This window comes from Pistacia vera, unplaced genomic scaffold (genome assembly GCF_008641045.1).
Source record: "Pistacia vera cultivar Batoury unplaced genomic scaffold, PisVer_v2 Contig92, whole genome shotgun sequence".
Taxonomy (NCBI): domain Eukaryota; kingdom Viridiplantae; phylum Streptophyta; class Magnoliopsida; order Sapindales; family Anacardiaceae; genus Pistacia; species Pistacia vera.
The window spans coordinates 99,340-118,879 of NW_022196801.1; the positions used below are offsets into that span (position 1 = coordinate 99,340).

Consider the following 19,540-nt stretch of genomic DNA (forward strand, 5'->3'; position numbering starts at 1 on the left):
GCTTGCTCTTGAGGATCAAAGAGTCCGTAGACAAGAGAACGCAACCGCACGACAAGATCACTAGGTTTTGTTTCAAACACCACTGATTATCACAGGAAGCGTCACCGAGAACTCAGATTTGGGCCAACCGCGGGCGCAAGCACACAGGAGGTCATTTTCTGCCCACCGCCGCAAGATCATAAGATTTGGGAGGGGGCAACAATGTGTGACACCTAGGCAGACGTGCCCTTGTCCTAATGGGTTGGGGCGCAACTTGCGTTCAAAGGCTTGATGGTTCACGAGATTCTGTAATTCACACCAAGTGTCACATTTTGCTACGTTCCTCATCGATGCGAGAGCCGAGATATCCGTTGCCGAGAGTCGTTATTGATAATGAAAGAAGGTCATGCATCCAACATGCGCACCGTGTCCGAGTCAAAGGGAGCGAGCTCTCTCTTTAAGATTTCCTTGGCGCAATTCGCGCCGGGGTTAATTAGTGCGCAACAACGGGGCGGTCGCACGCACAAGGGTGGAGGCACACAGGCACGAAGCCCGCAGGCCCCCAATGTTACAACAGGTTCACAAGTCGTTCTGCTTGGGCGTCGGTCATCGCTTTTAGTGTCAATCGGCGTTTCATCTAAATTCCAACAAGTCTCGACACCGAAAACCACCCCCAAGACCACCAATCGCATCACTGACTTCCCCCCACCAAAACCCCTAACATTGCCGACTACTATTGCCCGCCGATTGCCGTCGCCTCTCCCTTAGGTTTTTGCATTTTTTCGCCCCTTTCCAACCAAATTTCGGTAACTCGCTGAGGTGTAATCAGGTGAAAAAGTTAGGGATTTTGGTGGGGAGAATAAGGGGATGCTAATGGTGGTGTCAGGGAGGTCCAATAGTGCTAGAAACAAGTCGAATTCTTGGCTTGGTTGGGATGCCCTAGGGGTTATTTGAGAGAAATTTGAGATATAGGGGTTATTTTGAGAAAAAAGTAACAGTGTTAATTTAAGGGTGAGAATCTGCAATTTATAAAACCGGGGGTGGGAATTTGCAGATTCGCCAAACAAGTCGGATTCTTGGCTTGGTTGGGATCCCTTAGGGGTTATTTGAGAGAAATTTGAGATATAGGGGTTATTTTGAGAAAAAAGTAACAGTGTTAATTTAAGGGTGAGAATCTGCAATTTATAAAACCGGGGGTGGAAATTTGTAGATTCGCCAAACCTTGGGTGGGAAAATGTCGCTTACTCTATTGAATACTTCTATAGTATAAATATATGAGACACACTTTAGGAATACTAGATAACAAAATATTTATTTATTTTGATGTCTATTACACACAAAAAAGGTCTAAAACATATCATTTAGATGCATTGATATGCTAAAAATTTTATTCTCTAATGTTCTTAACGTATACTTTAAAAACACATATTATATATAAATATAAACTTTTAAAAAAAATATATATATTTTAATCCTTTCTAGAACAATATATGATCCACTACATTACAGGGGCTAATATTCCCTGGTCAAGACAAGTCCAAGAAAAGTATGCGATTATTTGAAACTAAAACGTTGGAGAAATCCAAAAGTATGCGATTCAACGTAAAGAGGTTTACCAACTTAGCCAGCATTTTCTTTGCATAAAATGTATTTTGTAAAGTGAAATGATGATCAATGTTATCATCTTTTGTCATTATTATCAGTCCACCGTACAACCATCTTGATCAAATCAATTAAATAAAATATCATGTTATCATCTTTAGAGATCCCTTGACCTTCCTGGAAGAATTTTCTAACGCTTCTAGAATTGAAAACTAAAACTAGTAGAATTTTCTAACTGTTGCCAGCCGTGCATACACACTTCTAGAAGCTTCTTTTACATCAATTCTCATGTGAGAAAATGAAATGGCAGGTCAAATGTTATCTATCAAGAAAAGTCTACTACAATAAAATATATTTTAGTCATTGGGATATGGTGCCTACTCATTCATTAATGTTCTTTATGCTCTGCTATCTTACTACAATTTAGGTGAATTTTTTCAACGTCATATCATATCTTCGACAAAAATGAAATGGCGGCCAGCAAACCAGCCAAACCTCATGAGACCCACATGTCTATAAATAAATTATGGAATCGTACCGGGTACAACGTAGTGATAAAGTGGGGCATGAAGAAAACAACTTGTGGTAAATCTTCAAAAAGTCTTGTGGGCAATCACGTGAGGATAATGCATGAAGAAAGCGACTTGCATGCAAACTCAAAGCTAAGTGAAATAATATTTAATTATGAAGCAGATAATGATATTATGGTAGCGTGAAAGATTAAAACATAATATGATACTTTCATTTTAATTTTTTTTTTCATTTCACGTACAAGTTAGCACTGGTCAAATATGTTTATTTTTTAGTTTCTCGTTCTCGAAAACAACATACATAACATAACCCACTCTATATAGTATATACCAACCAAAGAGTTGAAAGAAATTAAAGTAATTTACATGTAACAACACCTAGACAAGAATTTGTATTTTCCTTAAATGATATCATTACCAGTACCACTACCACTAATTGCCTTACATGTAACCCTTCCCAATATTAATTTTAGATTTCGTCTCCATGAAATCATGAATGTGTTAGTATTATCAATAAGCTTATCAAAACAACAACCAAAAGCAAAAGAAAACAAACAACTATCAAATTCAAAAAGGTCAAATTTCAATCAACTTTAGATTCTAGGGTGATTAAGTCTTACAAGTAGTTATCACCTTTCATTATCCAACCATAATCATTAATATTTGTATTTTAGCAAAAATGCCAGCTCACTAGGTGATGCTCTCTACATGTAACCGTCTGTATTGGGATTTAAGACTGAGGACCAAATTGTAAATTCATAATATTGCAGTTTGTGTATAAATACAAAGAGATCATAGTGAGAAACTTGCAAGTTAGAAACCGATATCTATATCAGAGAGCGATAAGTATGTCAGATAATCAACAACCCCTTCCCAACGACAATCGCCATGGCAACAATAGTGGCAATCAACAATCTGGCAGTCAACAACCTACTGCCATGTCTACCTTGACTCCGAATGCAACGCAACCTTCAACAAAACAACCACAACCAAGTGCACACTATCCCAACAATGCGAATAAAGCCATGGGTGGAACTAGGTGGCAGAAATAATTTCCATGACGGTTAGTTAAGTTTTTTTTAGTTTTATTTTATTTTAAAATCTGCAAACATTTGCACTTTCTTGCTGTATCCCTTGTGGGCGTTCTAATCTCAGAGCTTACCCTATCCACCATCATCATCGTGGTGGTGGTCTCACTTGTGTAAAAACTCAAATAAAGAATTCATTTTATTTAATAAAATGATTCTCTTTTACATTGAAATTCTTTATTATTAATAAACTTGTACATTGATATTCTTTATTATTAACAAACTAAAAGCTGATTGCTTTATGGAATGTGATTATTGTAGGTTTAAAGCCGTGGGTGACAATTTTTATTTGGTGATGTGATCAATCTAGTTCGGTGTCGGCAATGCTAGTTGAAGTTTTAATTTTCAATAAGTTTCTTCGTTGATGTAATGTGAAGTCAATAAATACTGTCAGCTATTTAATTTTGTATTGGATGGTTTGTATCAGATGTTACCTTTGTTTATGGTTTTATATTTATGAAATTGTCACCTTTGTTTATGGTTTTATTATTATTATTATTATTTATATTTATGAGACTTGCATTGCCTTGCCAAATTTGACTACTCAAACATTTTATCTATTCTAATGTTAATTATCAATACAAATGCTTATATTCTATTTCACTTCCGTTATATTTGATACGGTTTATACGAGTAGAGTTTATATAGAGAAAAGTATATTGAATAACCTTATTTGATTTAAAATAAAATAAATTAAAAAAAAAAAAACTTTTAACTTCTCAATTCTCTTAATAATGATCATATTCACTTTTTTGACCAATTCTAGTAATCTCTTCGGGTTTTATGTGGTACGTGTATGGTTTGTTCATATCTATTAGGTTTCTTTGATTTAGCAGAATTATTTTTATTTGTACACTCACGGTTTATTTTGGTTAGGGGAGTTGAACAGATTGGTATGTGAGAATAGCAAAAAATAAAAAATAAAAAATTTGTTTTTTGATTGGCATGTGGCAATTTGTATTTTTTATTATTTGTTTCTGTCGTAGTTTTCACTTTAAAACTAATACAGTCATGCGTGTCTGTTAGATATGGTTAATGCGACAAGAACATGAATGTGTTAGTATTATCAATAAACTAATACAGTAATGAGTTGAAAAAAAAAAAAGCAAAAGAATGTAGTAGTTGAACTATCAAATTCGAAAAGGTCAAAATACAACCAACTTAAATTCTTGGGTAATTAAAGCTTCCATTGTTCACTGTTTCCATTTTTATATTATTTATTTATTATAGCAAAAATGTCACCCCACTTGCCGCAAAGTCGGAAAACGAAAACGATAAAAAGAGAATATTTATCATAATCGGAATAGAACACTGTTATACAACATAATAATAAATAAATAAATATCTATTTATATAGTTTTTATTATATTATTCATTTCACGTTTAGAAAAAAACTTTAAGAGTCTTCTTGTATATACAGAATTTGTTTGTTTATTTACATGGTTAAATTGAATACACATAATTTCAATATAATTATATTTAAAAACGTCTCTTTAAACCTCATTCAATACCCAATTTATCCTTTGATCTGAATTTTTCTTTACACACCTTTTCTCCAATTTCAATTTTAGAATCAAAATATCAGTTTTAACTGGTATAAAAACTGGAAAATAGAAGCTAAAAGAGTTTTAATCTGAATTGTGAAATGAAAATTCCATATGGCAATGCGATCTTATCGTCTTTTGGCTAATATCTTTCCTTTTTGGATAATATCTGTTAATGAAAATCTGTGATATTTTTGCATTCATTCTTAACGCCAGTAAAAGCTTACCAAAGGTAAGGTTGCCAATTTCTAGAGGCTGGGATGGGCTGGAGTAGGCTCGGATTTATATGAGCAGGGTTGGCTCGGGCATTTTCTGGAGTCGGCAGGGGCGAGTAATCCCAGCAGAAGGAGCAACATCCAGCACCGGCAATGGGATTCGGGGTTACCAAAGGTGACTAGTATTGGCATTTTCTAGAGTCGGCCCGAGCGGGGTTGGGGCGGCTAATCACAGCAGCAAGAATGCAATATCCATTAATAAGTTCTTTTTATGGGTTTGGTGCGAATACCCCGACCCCAAAAAGACATTATGGTATTCGCACCAAAGCAGTAAAGAAGGAGCCCCATAGAAGTGATATTTGCCCCAAACACCAGCCCAACACAATGAAATTGTAGCCCAGAAACAATAGAACAGTGCACCAAATCCAGAACATTTGCGTGAAATAAGTAAACTCTGTCTAGACTGTTAGGACTTTTGAAGATGAAAGGTTGATAAGTTTTTGGATGTTAAAATATTGAATTTTGATAGTTAGGATTGATCGGAATTTGACTTAAGAAAGACGACTGTTTAACCGACGATTGATGAGGTCAACAGAAGTAAGATTTGATTGGTTTTGATAAGTGATAATTATAAAAGAGAGTAGTGATGGTATAGAATTGCAACGATATAGGAATAAAAAATGAAATATGAATTTAAATATAAAAAATAATATTATTTAAAAGTTTATAAGTAGAGAAATGTAATTAAACCATTTGGACTAGAAAAAGACATTTACTCCTTTAAATTGGGTTGTCTTCGTGTGTGGGCTAAGACCAAAATTTTGACTATCTCAATTAGTACGATTGTTATGTCTAAAGCGACAACATTATTTCAACATACGTAATGTTGTCATGGGAAGCCACGTTGGCTTGGGTTGGTGTGCATCGCGCGCGCCACAGCCACCAATAGCAAAGACTTTTTTTGAAGTACTGTTTTCACATTGACGTCATAATTGTATAACATGATATTTTATTTAATTGATTTGATCAAGATGTTTGTACGGTGGACAAATCTTGCCTTCAATTTAAAAAAGATGAAGACAGGACTAACCCACACGTTTTCAATTTCAATTTATATAATTTGATACTTCTATTTCATTTATATAATTTCAAATAAGTAATGTTATGTTTATATCACTTTTTCATATTATTTTTATTATATCATGATGTTACATATGTCACAATTACATAAATTCTATTATAATATTAAAAATTCAAAATAATTAAAATTTTGTATGGTTTTGGTATATATCACATCATGATGTAATGAAAATTGTGTAAAAGAATGATGTAAATGTAGCATTATTCATTTCAAATTTAATAAAACTGTCCCAAACGTGCAATCTGACTGAGACAAGGGAATCACTGAAACACTAGTTTCTGAGTTCTACTGTTTTTGTAATTAACACAAGGCTTTGGCGAAACGACATATTGATATCTAAAAGGTTTCAAAACGACAAATAGATACATTCTGCTAATGAAAAGACTAGAATACCCTTTGAGAAATATTAGTATTTTTTTAATTACTTTTAGGCCCCTTAAGTTTATTAATTCCACAAATACCCTCACAAAAAAGTTTAAAAATTAACAAAAACACCCCCACTTACCCATACTTGCCAGATTCCAACTGGTGAATTACTGGCCATTTCCGGTGGTGGCATAGACCGTTGTGATAGATTCCGGCTACCACCGGCGGTGGCTGCCGGAATCTGGCAAGATGGGTGGGTGGGGGTGTTTTTATTAATTTTTAAACTTTTTTTGGGGGGTATTTGATAGAATTAATAAACTTAAGGGGTCTAAAAGTAATTAAAAAACTAGACTAATATTTCTCAAAGGGTATTTTAGTCTTTTCACTAACGGAAGGTTCCTGTTTGTCGTTTTGAAACCTTTTGGATACCAATCGTCGTTTCACCAAACCTTGGGTAGGTGTAAGTCGTTTCCCCTTAACACAACTACCGAAAATGCGATCTGAAGTTGCTATGTGGATGAAGTAGACTGCCATTTTTTTACGAAAAATATTAAGTGTATAATTTAATTTCATAATATTTTCTTACAACTTTAACGTGACAATAGAATTGACACTACCATATTTATTGATGACTTTGACTAAACATGAACAACCATTTCTTAGAGACAATCGACTGTTTTTTAAGGACGAACAATCGTTTATTTATAAAGAATTATTGTTCTCATATAAGGAATAACCATTTATGAAGAAATAAATGTTCGTCCCTAAGAAACAATAATTGCTAATTCAACTGTCACGTTAGAATTGTAAGACTAGATTGTGAGCGTAATATTACTCTTTTTTCATATGAAAAAGGTCACCATTTTTATTTCAAAAAGTATAAAACAAAACAACATGTGGGGCTTTTTTTTTTTTTTAAGAGTACATAATTGTCTAGGCACGTTTTGATTATGTTTCAAAATAACCTAATACTCTCCGGTGATTTAGGAATTAAAATTGTATTGCTGCCTGATTGACACTTGAAAGTGATAAAGCTAACGACTTCTGCAGCTCAAAGTTGGTATTTGTGAAGCTAAAGATTAAAGATTTTTCTCATTCTGATTTTTACTGCTTTTAATTACTGTGTTATTTTAGCTTACGAACTAAAACCTTCTAATAAAATTAAAATTCAATCTAATTGTTGTATTTATAAAGATAAATTTATATAATTAAAATTAATGTTATACAAAAAACAAAGGGCCAACAGTTGACTGCAATATATATGAATCCACATAAATGCTTTTAGCTTAGAAAAGAAATGATATACATAGAAAAATTCAGTGGAAGACTTGAACCCACTAGAAAACGGCACCATTGACTCACCAGCACTTTGTATTCTCCACTTCAAAAGACCGACACCTCCTGCATCACCAGCTTGGCCTGTGGGGAAAGGCCTATTAGGGTCCTTCAAGCCCAGTATATTTTCATTGGTGGAGTTCTTTGTTCATATTAGGATAGATGTTGAAAAGAATGGCTGGATTCCCTCCAGTCTCAGATCTGAAATAACACAGGATATATTGTAATAAATAACAGGGAAATAACAACAACATGGACGGCAAATCTGAAAATCAATGTCAAGCCTTCAGCAATTGAAGACAGGTCAAGCATCTTTCCTTCAAAGAAGAAAATATAACAGCAGCAACACAAAATGGCAGCCATCACCTGGAGACACACAATCATAATAGAGAAAAGTGAAGTACCTGAACTTGGATTAGACCATCTTCTTGATTACAATTTGAAGTGACAAAGTTCCTTGGACATCAAAGTTACCCATTCCACCATCTCGTTTCAAAGTCACATTGAGTTTCTCCTCGACTATCAAAGTGATAGGATCATTTGGTGGAGGAGCAACTAATCTTGACTGACCTGCTTTTGGCTGCACATCTTCAAGAATCACTTCACCTTCTGCTTTCAGAAATTCCAAGAATTGATTTGTCCTTTGGGATTTACCAAGCTGCATGCCAAGACCCTTAGAAGGAGCTGTGACAGATGAAGGTGGATGACCTAATGATGAAAGTATATAAGGGATAAGAATACTCTTCAGTTCATAAACAATCATCAAGAAATCCTGAAATATATCCATTATGCTGATGTCCACAAAAAGGCAACAAACAGATATCTTAAAGACAGAAAAAGGATAACCTATCTGTGTAGGAACTCAAAAGAAAATTCTCAATTATTTAGCTACAATGCATGCTCATATGCTAACTTATAGCATGAATGTCAACAAAATCCACAACCCATCAATAATTAGAAACATACTCATAGAATTCATTCTAGTTAAAGGACACAGACCTTTAGACTTGCTGGAAAAGGAATAAACATCAGTGCTCTAACCAAATCCAGAACCACTGAAAAAACCACCTCCACCGCTAGAAATGCTCATATCACTAAAGCTACTTTCTATTCTTCCAGATCCCATTGACTGCAACGACATAAACCCTCCTTTTTCACCTCTATTCTTCTCAATCAGCAGAATATATGACAAGAGTTTCAAATGGCAATACAACAAAAGAAGTTATGGAAGGCACCAATTAGAAATGGAACCACTGCAGATCTACAAAAAAAGAACCTTGTTTTTGTCAACCTCACTAGCTTTGTGCATCATGACATCCTTGGTTTCATTGATCTTGTTTGCGGTACCAGCTTGTGTAACTTCTCTTCATCACTCTCCATCTCACCACGCTGCTTAACCTGAGCGATGGTCAAGTTTTCCTTGAGCCCAAGAGAGATAGCTTCATCAAAAGCAAGGATCAGCTCAAATTTTGATGCATTAGATTTTCTGGTGTTAGTCCAGATTCCAGAAATGTGGATGACTCAAAATGGAAAATGCACAGTAAAAATTTCTCTAGAGTACCAATGATGACACTGAGATATATTAAACTTTATGGTTGAAAATGATATTTCAATAAGAGCAAATATAATTAACCAGAAACTTTGTGAAGGTATGATGTTACCACAAGATTGTAACTACAAACAGAGATGCAAACATAATATTATTCATGGAAACAATTACACAAAAACAAATTGCAATGTAAAGCAAATATTTGGTCACTGAGTGTACTGGTAGCTGAAAACCACACAGAGCGACAGGGGGATAAAGCTAAAGAATCAGCTGGAGGCACAACAAATTCCATCGATCCACTGCATATTCAGTAGAATACAATATGAATTTTATTCATAGAAACCGAATAAGAGAATATGTAACTCATGAAGTTGAAATTACAGTAGTCAGTAGTTTTATCAATGAGAAATATCGACCATTCCAGGACACAATTTCTAGAGTCATACCTGAAAATCAAAAGGAATCCGTGTGTTGAAAGCACATATTAACTAAAAGTATATTCTACATCACAAATAAAGAATTCGAACAATTAGAAATAGAAACAAAAGCAGCTAGTATTAGTTCGAATTATTTACAAGAAGCATCAATTCATAGTATACAGTATCGTCAAACAATCTTAACTAGCAAATTTTTTTAAATTTACCAGTACTCACAAAGAAACTTCTCCAACTTACCAAGCGGGTGAAACATGAATTAACTTTCAAACATGTTTGTAGAGCAATCTTTTTTTTTTTGGATAAAAATTTAGTTATCAATTTTAAATCTACCAAAATTTTAAAGGGTTTTAGAGCCCCAATTTAAATATTTAAACTAGCAAACACACTGTTATTTTCAATAATATGAACAATAAAATATAGATAATTGTTAGAAAAACTACATTTAACAAAAAGAAATAAATAAAAATTAGAAACACCAGCTGTGCTCTACTGTAAATAACTATATCACAGGCATAACATTTTTGTTTTTCAGGATTGAAACATAGGTATAACAATTCATATATGTATATTTTCAATCAACATTCTGCTGTAGGGATAAAAAAAATAGTATCATAATGGTAGATACCCAGACTCTCACCTTCAGTCACCACTTACTCAGAACCCAGCAACTAACAAACTCCAGAATTCCACAACGAACACAGATAACAATTTCAGATAAAAACAGATAAGCAACCTAGAACAGTCAAGCAAACACTATTCGAAATTAATATATATCTACTGATTGAATTCCAGCCAATCCACTAGTTAATTCTACCAACGAAAATCAACACCAACGAGAACAAAATAACAAGAACAGAACAGTAAAATAAGAAGAACCAGTTGGACTTTGAGGGCCAGCACCTCCCCTGCCAAATTTCCCCTTCTTACTTTTTCAGATATCCCCCCAATTCCCACTGTCTCCCTTTTTATGCTATTCTTCATAACAAACTTCTTCAATCATCCACTCCCTTAATGCCATCTGCCACTCCATAAACCATCCTTAACACCTCACACACAAGAACCTTCCTGCCAACTGCACCAAAATCCCCTGCTTCACACCCTTATGTTTCCTATAATAGATCAGCACACTAGGGGTCTCATCACATAACCACTAGTAAAAATTATGTTTAATTCCAAATAATACCAAATATAAGGTGCAGTCACACCGATGCATTCCAGACAAGGGAAACAAAAACAGTATCTGTAACCCTAAACATTGGACCAAGTCACAGCTTCCAGAGGTATCATTTGCTATCATAAGCGGAGAATATTAACCTCTAAAAACTGTAAATTGTTGTCATGACAAATTGAAGCCATTAGAACTTAAATCCAATACCCATAAACTGGATAAACTCAAATTTCTTACCTCCACTCCCATCAAACTGCCTAACACTTGGCGCCTACGAATAGATGGAAGAGGTACAGAGATCAAAACAATTCTCAGATCAAACATTCAGAGATCACAACGTTTAGCAGATAAAAAATTACGACTTAATAAGGAAATCAAAGTAACAATCAGAAGCAGAAAATGTCACAGGATAATAGCAATTTCATCAATGTGTTTTACATAGCATCTACAAGGCACATATCAATCATAAAAAAATTAGTAATCGAGCCCCATTGGACCCACTAAATATCAATCTGACAAGCATATTATATTTGACTTTTAGCGCAAGTTTTAGCAAAGTCCACTAGCAAAATCAATGGAGGAAGTGATACGATAGAGAAGGAAAGCAAAAAGCCCACTTCAGCTACAAAAGTGTACAGCTGAGTAGAGCACTAATTTCTTGGGCCCAACAGAGCAGCTTCCTTTCTCTCTTTCAAGGGGCAGCCATCACTTGGCATACAATATAACCTGTGTTTTCATCAAACACGCACTGCGAAGTGATTAAGCACTTAATCTAATACATTGGGCAATTAATCATGGGTTTAATATTCGAGACTTTATAAGAGTTAGCAAGAACCTTATGGTACTTCATCGATTGCTACTACACTGCAGAATAGTCAGCATGCTCGGAAGAAGAGTACTTTTGATAATGAACTAGGTGTTTTTGCATTAATTGCTTCTTCATCAATCTACTTACTGTACCCATCTACTTACTGACTTCTCTAGATGGTTCGTTAGAGTAACAAAAAAATGTTGTATTTTCTGTATATCATTATGGATCGGATTAATCTTTCTAGAGGGTATCCCTGATTCTCTCATCTCTCAAATCTATTCATTCCAGAAAAAGCAATGAAATAACCCCCAAATGGAAGAATTCAAACAGAATAAATAACTTAACAGTATGTACGCACACCAAACTAATAGGATAAGCAAAGGAAATTGAAATAGAATGCTTGTGTGAGAGAAGAGGAGAGCACCTAAACTTGGATTTGACCATCTTCTAAGAACTGAAATGACAAATTTCCTGCAACAACAACATCAAAGTTACTCATTAGACCATCACACTTCAGACTCACATTGGTGGTGGCACAGTCGATCTGGTCTGGCCTGCTTTTGGCTATACGTCTTCTCAAATTACTTCACCTCCTGCTTCAAGAGATTCCAAGAATTGATTTGTCCTTTTGGATTTTACCAAGCTTCACATTGGTGGCAGCGCAGTCTATCAGTGTTATACAAAGTTAAGAGTTGTGGTCAATTCCTAAACCATCATCAAAGTAAACCAAAAACACTGATATCCAATAAGAACAACAAACAGATTTCTCAAAGACAGAAGATAAATAAATTACTTTAAAGAGAAATAAACAACCTATATCAGAAATAAAAGACAATAAACCAACAGTTCATTTTCCTTTCTGGTGAAGGCATTGGCAAGAACGAATGGTGAAAGTGATTTACTCTTACAAATATGCACCTAAAAACGGAGGTGGCATAGGATTTTAGGATTTTAAGAGTAAACATGAACTTTTGTTATAAATTATGATGTTATTAATTAAATATGAATTTGCGCCACTGTGGAATCGGCCATAGTAGACCTGCCCAAACTCATTTAAAGGCCGCAATCAACGGTTACCCCCAAATCAATAATGGTGCTCAGCTCATATAGAATTTTACTGGTACGTAAATAACATTACACTTTTAAGTGACCCACATTTCATTGCTGGCCCATTTACTTTATTATGGACCGTTTCTTTACTTCCGTGTGCTTCATTTAATTGGGCTTCGATTGATTTTTATTCCCAACATGTATAATCTTATTATACTATAATGTATGAAGAATTGAAAATGAAGTAATGAACATCTCAAATACAATTTCACCACCACTGCCTCCAACAACAATTACTTAGAGGAAAAAGTTACTGCATAATTGAATCGAAAAACTTAATTGATATAAATAGGTTCTAATGATACAATACAATAAACTTTCAAGTTCTGGCAAATCAGAACATGGGTTTACTTGGTTTAAACAAAAACCTAGAATGGTATGTTGAACAAAATATATCTCCAAGAAGAGGATAATGCAACATAATATATAGAGTGGCTGGTACTGACGCAACTATAGTAGTAAGCATGGTGACACAATTTAAGCTATCATGATAAGCTAATAAAAGAGTTGTGCTAAAAGCTACCATCATGGTGATTATGGATACAAAGAGTGCAGAGAGTCCAACCATCAATTTAAATGGTAATGACTCAAGAAAATCGTCTTCTGTATACCGCGATGTAAGGATCGATAAAAACATCAGGATTGCGATAGAAGAGGAGGACAATGCAATTGCATCTGATATGACAAAAACTTGAAACCATGTCTCTTTCAAATGAATTGGTAATCCTTTACTACTATCGTTACCACCCGGTACACTAAAAACCGCTGCAAAAATTATAGTGGTAATGATTGTTGCAACAAGCATACATGAGTGAGCAGTATTCTTCATCCATTGTTCTCCGCTTTTCAATAACTCGTTGTGCTCCTCAGTGAATAACTGTTGAGGTGTTTGGTTATTTGAGTTTTTCTTTTCTCGGAAGGAAGGTTGCACTATTTTTTCTATCTCCTATAGATATCAAACATGTTATATTTCGAAATATGACAATTGAAATTAGGACAATAATTGAATTCAGAAAATTTAATTACCTTAAACCATAATAATTCTCGTTGCATTTGTAGAGCTGCCCCTGATACAATAGCAATTCGACTTTGTTGTGGTAATTTTGCAGCCAAATGCAACATATTGTCCTTCTGAACTTCATCTTCACAAGTCACGAATAACTCCTTAGTTAAACCTATCTCATATATTAGGTTGAATACATTGGCATGACGGTATAGAACTGCAATGTGAAATATACTGAAACCCTTTTCATCAAGTTGATACATCAAATCAGGATAACGACCAATGAGCTCAACCAAAAATTGGGAATTTCCGAATTTTGCTGCCTCAAAAATGAATTGTGAAGGTGTTCGTGTTAGATTCGCTAGCTCCGAGTCATCTTGTTTTAACATTTCTTCCCACAGGCATTTGACTAATTGAAGAGCTGGAGTTGATTCGAAATCCTTGTTGCGATTCAACTTCATTAATCCTGAGACTAAGAATCAAGGCATGCAATAAGATTTTTACTAATTAATTTAATGGTTTACTAAAATCATAGATAAACAGAAGTTAAGTGTTGAAGAAATTAACATGAGTTGATAAGCCTCTTGAATAGACCTTGATTTTTGTTGGAAAATATTGAAGGCTTTCGGGCCAAAATATGTAGGGCAGTCTCACAATCTAAATCACGAGCCACAGCTAATTCTGAATCATCCTTTAGCATTTTTAATGCGAGATCTGAGCAATTCAATAAATTGATTGTAAGCAAAAAAATTGAGAGCATGTTAACATTTTTTTGCAGAAAATTTGTTTTCGAAAATTATATAGATAAAGGTCTAATTCACTGTAATGGGTATTAAAGTTATAAACAAAACTACCAAGATGGGGCGTAAAGTGTAATGTTTGAAAAAAGTTGTGTCAGTCCGTAATTTCCGAGTTACAGGGGTGTGAATAGTACTAACCCTGCTGAATAATTATTTCAAAAAATTCCTAAAGTCAAGGTAGGGCAGTTGGCTTTTTAACTTTTTGAAATGAGAAATATTACTGTACTAATATATATTATTATTTAGAATTTATACTTTTATTGGATTGATGGTTATATATATAATAAGAATAATGATATCAATCTCAAATTTTATGCCTTATGATATGTTATCATATGTTACCACTAACATATAAATAAAGTGATATTGCATGATATGACAATATTACGTATAATGACATGTCACTTAAAGTATGAAATAAAAAAGTTTTAAGATAAATACCATTAATCATGTTTTAAACTTATTATACATTACAATTTAATCCAAAATTTCTTGGCTACCATATCAATCTGTTATTTCCATGTCAATATTTTATAAAATTACATAGTGCTAAGAAAAATAGAAAACAAAAAAGTTTGTATACCAATACATTAAAAATTTTGATTTTTTATCTTCTTGTAAACAATATATATCAAAATAAGTAAAAAAATATATATCTTATAGGGTATTTAACATGTACACTTAAGACACACATTAGACAACTTTTTCTTTAAAAAAAAAAAAAAAAAAAAAAAGTTAATGTAATGAAAAAAAGTGAATTGGAATTTATAGTCTTACCATATAAACCATCGGTGAGACAAGTGAAAAATAGAGCAACTTTGTCGTCCCACTTGAAAACATGTTTTGCTTGAGATAATTCATCATATAAAAAATATGTCATCTCTTCCTGTGCTAATAGAGCAGCCAAAAACACAGGCATCATCTTTCCACCACCTCGGATTGTCAAAAGATTGGGATTCTTCTTCAACATAATCCTAGCAATTCCAATAGCTCCGGCTGCAGCGGCACAACAAAAGGCCGTGTTTCCTTTATGGTCCGGCATAGTCAGGTCTTCCGCTTGCATCAACTTTATCAGCTCCTCTACAAAGCCAGTTTGTTTGGCTCCTGCCGCAATATGAAGAACAGTTTCGTGTCCCTTTGTGATACTGGAACACAACATCGTTCGATCTTTTTCTAACAATTTTTTGGCACTTGTCCAGTCACCTTTTAACGCAGCCTTATAAAGAGGCACACAATTGTTGAGATAAAGGTTGGAATTTTCTCCTGCACGTGTAAATTCAATAGACGAAAACAATCTATAAAGTGTTTGACATATAAAACATGCAGTCTTTGACATATAAACGTGCATGCAAACTTAGAGAGAGAGAGAGAGAGAATATGGGATTTGTGCTTAGGTTTAAATAAAACATTCTTTGTAGAAAGAGGAAGAGAAATATTTATTATTTTAACGGACTCATGTGTTACTTCCAAGGATGAATATGCTATTATTCCTGAAAGAATATGCGAAAGAACAAGTGAAAAAGAGTGAACTCACTAGAAAGGAGATGAAGGGAAGGTTGCCTCTGTTCATGAGCCGAACTTTCGTTTGGTGTTAAACGATGAACAACTATTTGTGGATCACCCATTTATTCTTCAAAAAGAATATCTTTGAAAAGAGTTGGTTAATTTACTCAGAAGAGTAGGGTGGTCTTTTATTAATACTTTCGTTAGCGGTTGAATGACTTTGGAATCAAGAAGCAAGAAAAAAGGAAAAATGAGAAAAGAGGAAAAATTCTAGAAAACCGATTATGATATTTCCACTGAACTGAATGAAAACTACTCGCTTGTTTTTATACATCGAGCCATGACATCAAAACGGTAGTGTTTTGATGTTTAAGAAAACTACTTTTACTTTTTACAAAGTGCACCCTATATTAACTTCTACAACCTTACAATGTGCACCCTACATTAACTTCTACAACTTCATCCTACTATACTAATAGTGGTAAGCTAAGTCTTCGTCAATTTCGAAGATAAGTCACCTTGCGGAAATTAATAATACTTTATTTGACTCATCACTCAACAAAATGCCTCAATGAACTCATCTATATCACCATCATCGCTTAGGTTTAGTGAAAGACGGGAAGCTCAAAGTTTAATGCTAATAAGGCTTGGAGGGCTATGATCAAGAATTATTTGATAGGACTCGGAAACCAAATTTAACCACTCATTGTGATGAGAACAAAAGGCAACCATACCTTTAACTTTTGACTTACAATAGTTTGTATTTATTGACGAAGACCTCACTTTTTTTTTTTTTTTTTTTAAACCAAATTTAACCACTCATTGTGATGAGAACAAAAGGCAACCATACCTTTAACTTTTGACTTACAATAGTTTGTATTTATTGACGAAGACCTCACTTTTTTTTTTTTTTTTTTTNATATATAGAGACGTCTTTACTAAAATTTTCTAAGAATCATACTTAAATACTATTGGATTAATTTGTAAAATGTCATTTTAGTTCAATGATGATCATTTGTTTTGTCGATTCAAAGAAATTTCATTGCAATTTCTTTAAAATGTTACTTTCATTAATGGACCCAACAACCACGCAACAAGTGAACATAATGCAAAAGCAGCCTCATTTTCCCTATCTAATAATATATATACTTAATTATTGAAGCTCCTAAACCCATTATGCCTTCTCTTTCAAAATTTTTGTTTTGTATTCTCATACTTTTTTTTGGGTCTTGGTATATATATACAGTAAAACCTCTCTATAGTGATACTTTATATAGGAATAAACTGCACATAATTATAAAAAATTATAGTCCCAATTTGGGATAGTTATAAATAAGATTTTTTTTTAACTACCGCCTTAAGGAAAGTTGCCTCTATATAGTAATAATCATCTGTATATTACAAAAAAATATATATTATGTAAAACTAAATATTTAAAATGAAATAAAATATTTATTTAAAATTGTTTGGGATAATGATTTATGTTTTAGAGTTGTTATCACATCTTTTACTTTACAAGTACGTAATAGCTCGTTAGCATGAATACCTTCTTGTTGAAGCCAAAGTATTTTTACTTTCTCAAGCATGTTTAGAGTTTTATGGCACAAGATTTTTTTTTTATTTATGTACTATTATCCTTAGGATTATTTCTTTTATCTTCTTGTCTAATTACAACAATGATTTCTCCTTTAGTTAAAGCATATACGATTTGTTGCTCATTTAGATAACCGAAGAAGACATTAATATTCATTCGATTAATGTAGTAAAATTGTCAAATCTGATCACTCAATTCTATAGTGACTCTTTTATTCTCCTCATTTACTTCATTTGTAACTTACAATTCATTGACATTAGTGGTCCTAATTTTGCAGCACTTAAAACCATTGACAATTGTCGTGGCTTCACATCGATTGACCTTGCATCAACTGCAATTACAGTTTTATCAATGACACTTATTTTTATTGGTTATAAGAAACGATCTTTTATCCGTTTCAAAAGTAGGCAACTGAAGCGCTGAATTGAAATTATAATATTACTAAAATATGAATTGAAATCCTAATACTGTACTACTAAAACATGAATTATAAAATAAGAAATCAAAACTATAATTTCTGTAACTATACCTCCATTAAGTTATAATCTCTTTATAGTAATAAAATTAACTAGTCCCACCATTATGACTATAGAGAGGTTTTACTGTATATATATAAAGATTTGATGTAGATGCTTTTAGTTTGTAATTTGCTTATCTTATGTGTGTGTGTGTATATATATAAGCTATACGTATATATATATAAAAAGACTTGATGTAGAGGCTTTATATATATATATATATATTAGATAGGGAAAATGAGGATGCTTTTGCATCATGTTCACTTCTTGCCTGGTTGTTGGGTCCATTAAGGAAAGTAACATTTTAAAGAAATTGCAATAAAATTTCTTTGGAATGACAAATCAAATGGTTATATATATGACATTTTACAAATTAATCCAATAGTATTTAAGTATGATTCTTACAAAATTTTAGTAAGGACATCTTTAGTAGAAAATTATTCATATATGTAATAATAGCAATGGTAATAATCATTCCCTAGTCAAAAGATTGATATATATATATATAAAAGATGTCATGATATTAATTTGTTAAGACCATGCATATACATTTCAATCTAAATTCTAAAAAATATCATTTCAATCCTATGAGATAAATTTAATAATGTATAAGCATGATTAATTATAACGAATATATATATATATATATATATATATATATATTTATATATATATATATATAGAGAGAGAGAGAGAGAGGAAGAGAGAGAGAGAGAGAGAGACAGATTTTGTCAATAATAATAACTTTTTGTTTAATATAAGCCTTTCCCAATCTTTTAATTTATGTCATAGTATAGAATAGCCAACAAAGGTGGATCCAACATTGGTCTAGAAGGGCTTAAAGTGTTTAAACGGTGTATTGTTGCCTAGTCTCTCCGAAGATTAGTCAAGATGCACGTCAACTAATTTAGACACCTTGGTTAAAAAAAAAAAAAATGTTTTAAAAGAATTTTCGATTTCTTATATATTATACAATTTAAGCATCAATAAGATATTTTAATATTTGTTTTTTAGTTTAATAGTTTGTATAAGATGTTTACATTGGTTCAAAATTTATAATTTAATGTATTCATGACTTGGTCTTATACCATTTGCTTGGATTAGATCCTTACTATTAGCTTAAAAGCTGTAGTTTTTAGTAGAGAAAAACATTAATTTTTTACACAAATAGAATGATTGATATCTTATTTCCGTCACAACTTGATGTTACAAGTTCACCTATCAACATTACAAAGTTTGCCAATTAT

The 19,540-nt window shown here is 33.0% G+C and overlaps 1 protein-coding gene, 1 long non-coding RNA gene, 1 other non-coding gene and 1 pseudogene across 5 annotated transcripts; all 4 read right to left on the reverse strand.

Moving 5' to 3' along the window:
- Nucleotides 1-206: 206 nt before the first annotated feature.
- LOC116120064 lies at nt 207-362 on the reverse strand. The gene has a single exon (XR_004126487.1). It is a non-coding gene; the product is annotated as a 5.8S ribosomal RNA (ribosomal RNA).
- Nucleotides 363-7,995: 7,633 nt separating this feature from the next.
- On the reverse strand, nt 7,996-9,641 carry LOC116120055 (annotated as a pseudogene).
- Nucleotides 9,642-10,084: 443 nt separating this feature from the next.
- On the reverse strand, nt 10,085-12,722 carry LOC116120060. Its single transcript, XR_004126486.1, has 2 exons — nt 12,579-12,722; nt 10,085-12,431 (listed from the first exon to the last, which is right to left on the reverse strand). It is a non-coding gene; the product is annotated as an uncharacterized LOC116120060 (long non-coding RNA).
- A 403-nt stretch (nt 12,723-13,125) lies between these two features.
- Nucleotides 13,126-16,465, reverse strand: LOC116120061 (ankyrin repeat-containing protein NPR4-like). 3 transcript variants are annotated; one of them, XM_031406004.1, is made up of 5 exons: nt 16,213-16,465; nt 15,456-15,941; nt 14,473-14,592; nt 13,902-14,344; nt 13,126-13,821 (listed from the first exon to the last, which is right to left on the reverse strand). In XM_031406004.1, exons 1-5 carry the CDS (start codon nt 16,301-16,303, stop codon nt 13,210-13,212), a joined length of 1,752 nt encoding a protein of 583 aa, XP_031261864.1. In that variant the 5' UTR covers nt 16,304-16,465; the 3' UTR covers nt 13,126-13,209. The 3 variants fall into 3 exon arrangements, with proteins under 3 accessions (XP_031261864.1, XP_031261863.1, XP_031261865.1); XM_031406003.1 differs by having other exon boundaries at nt 13,902-14,350; XM_031406005.1 differs by lacking the exon at nt 14,473-14,592 and having other exon boundaries at nt 13,902-14,350.
- Nucleotides 16,466-19,540: the final 3,075 nt, after the last annotated feature.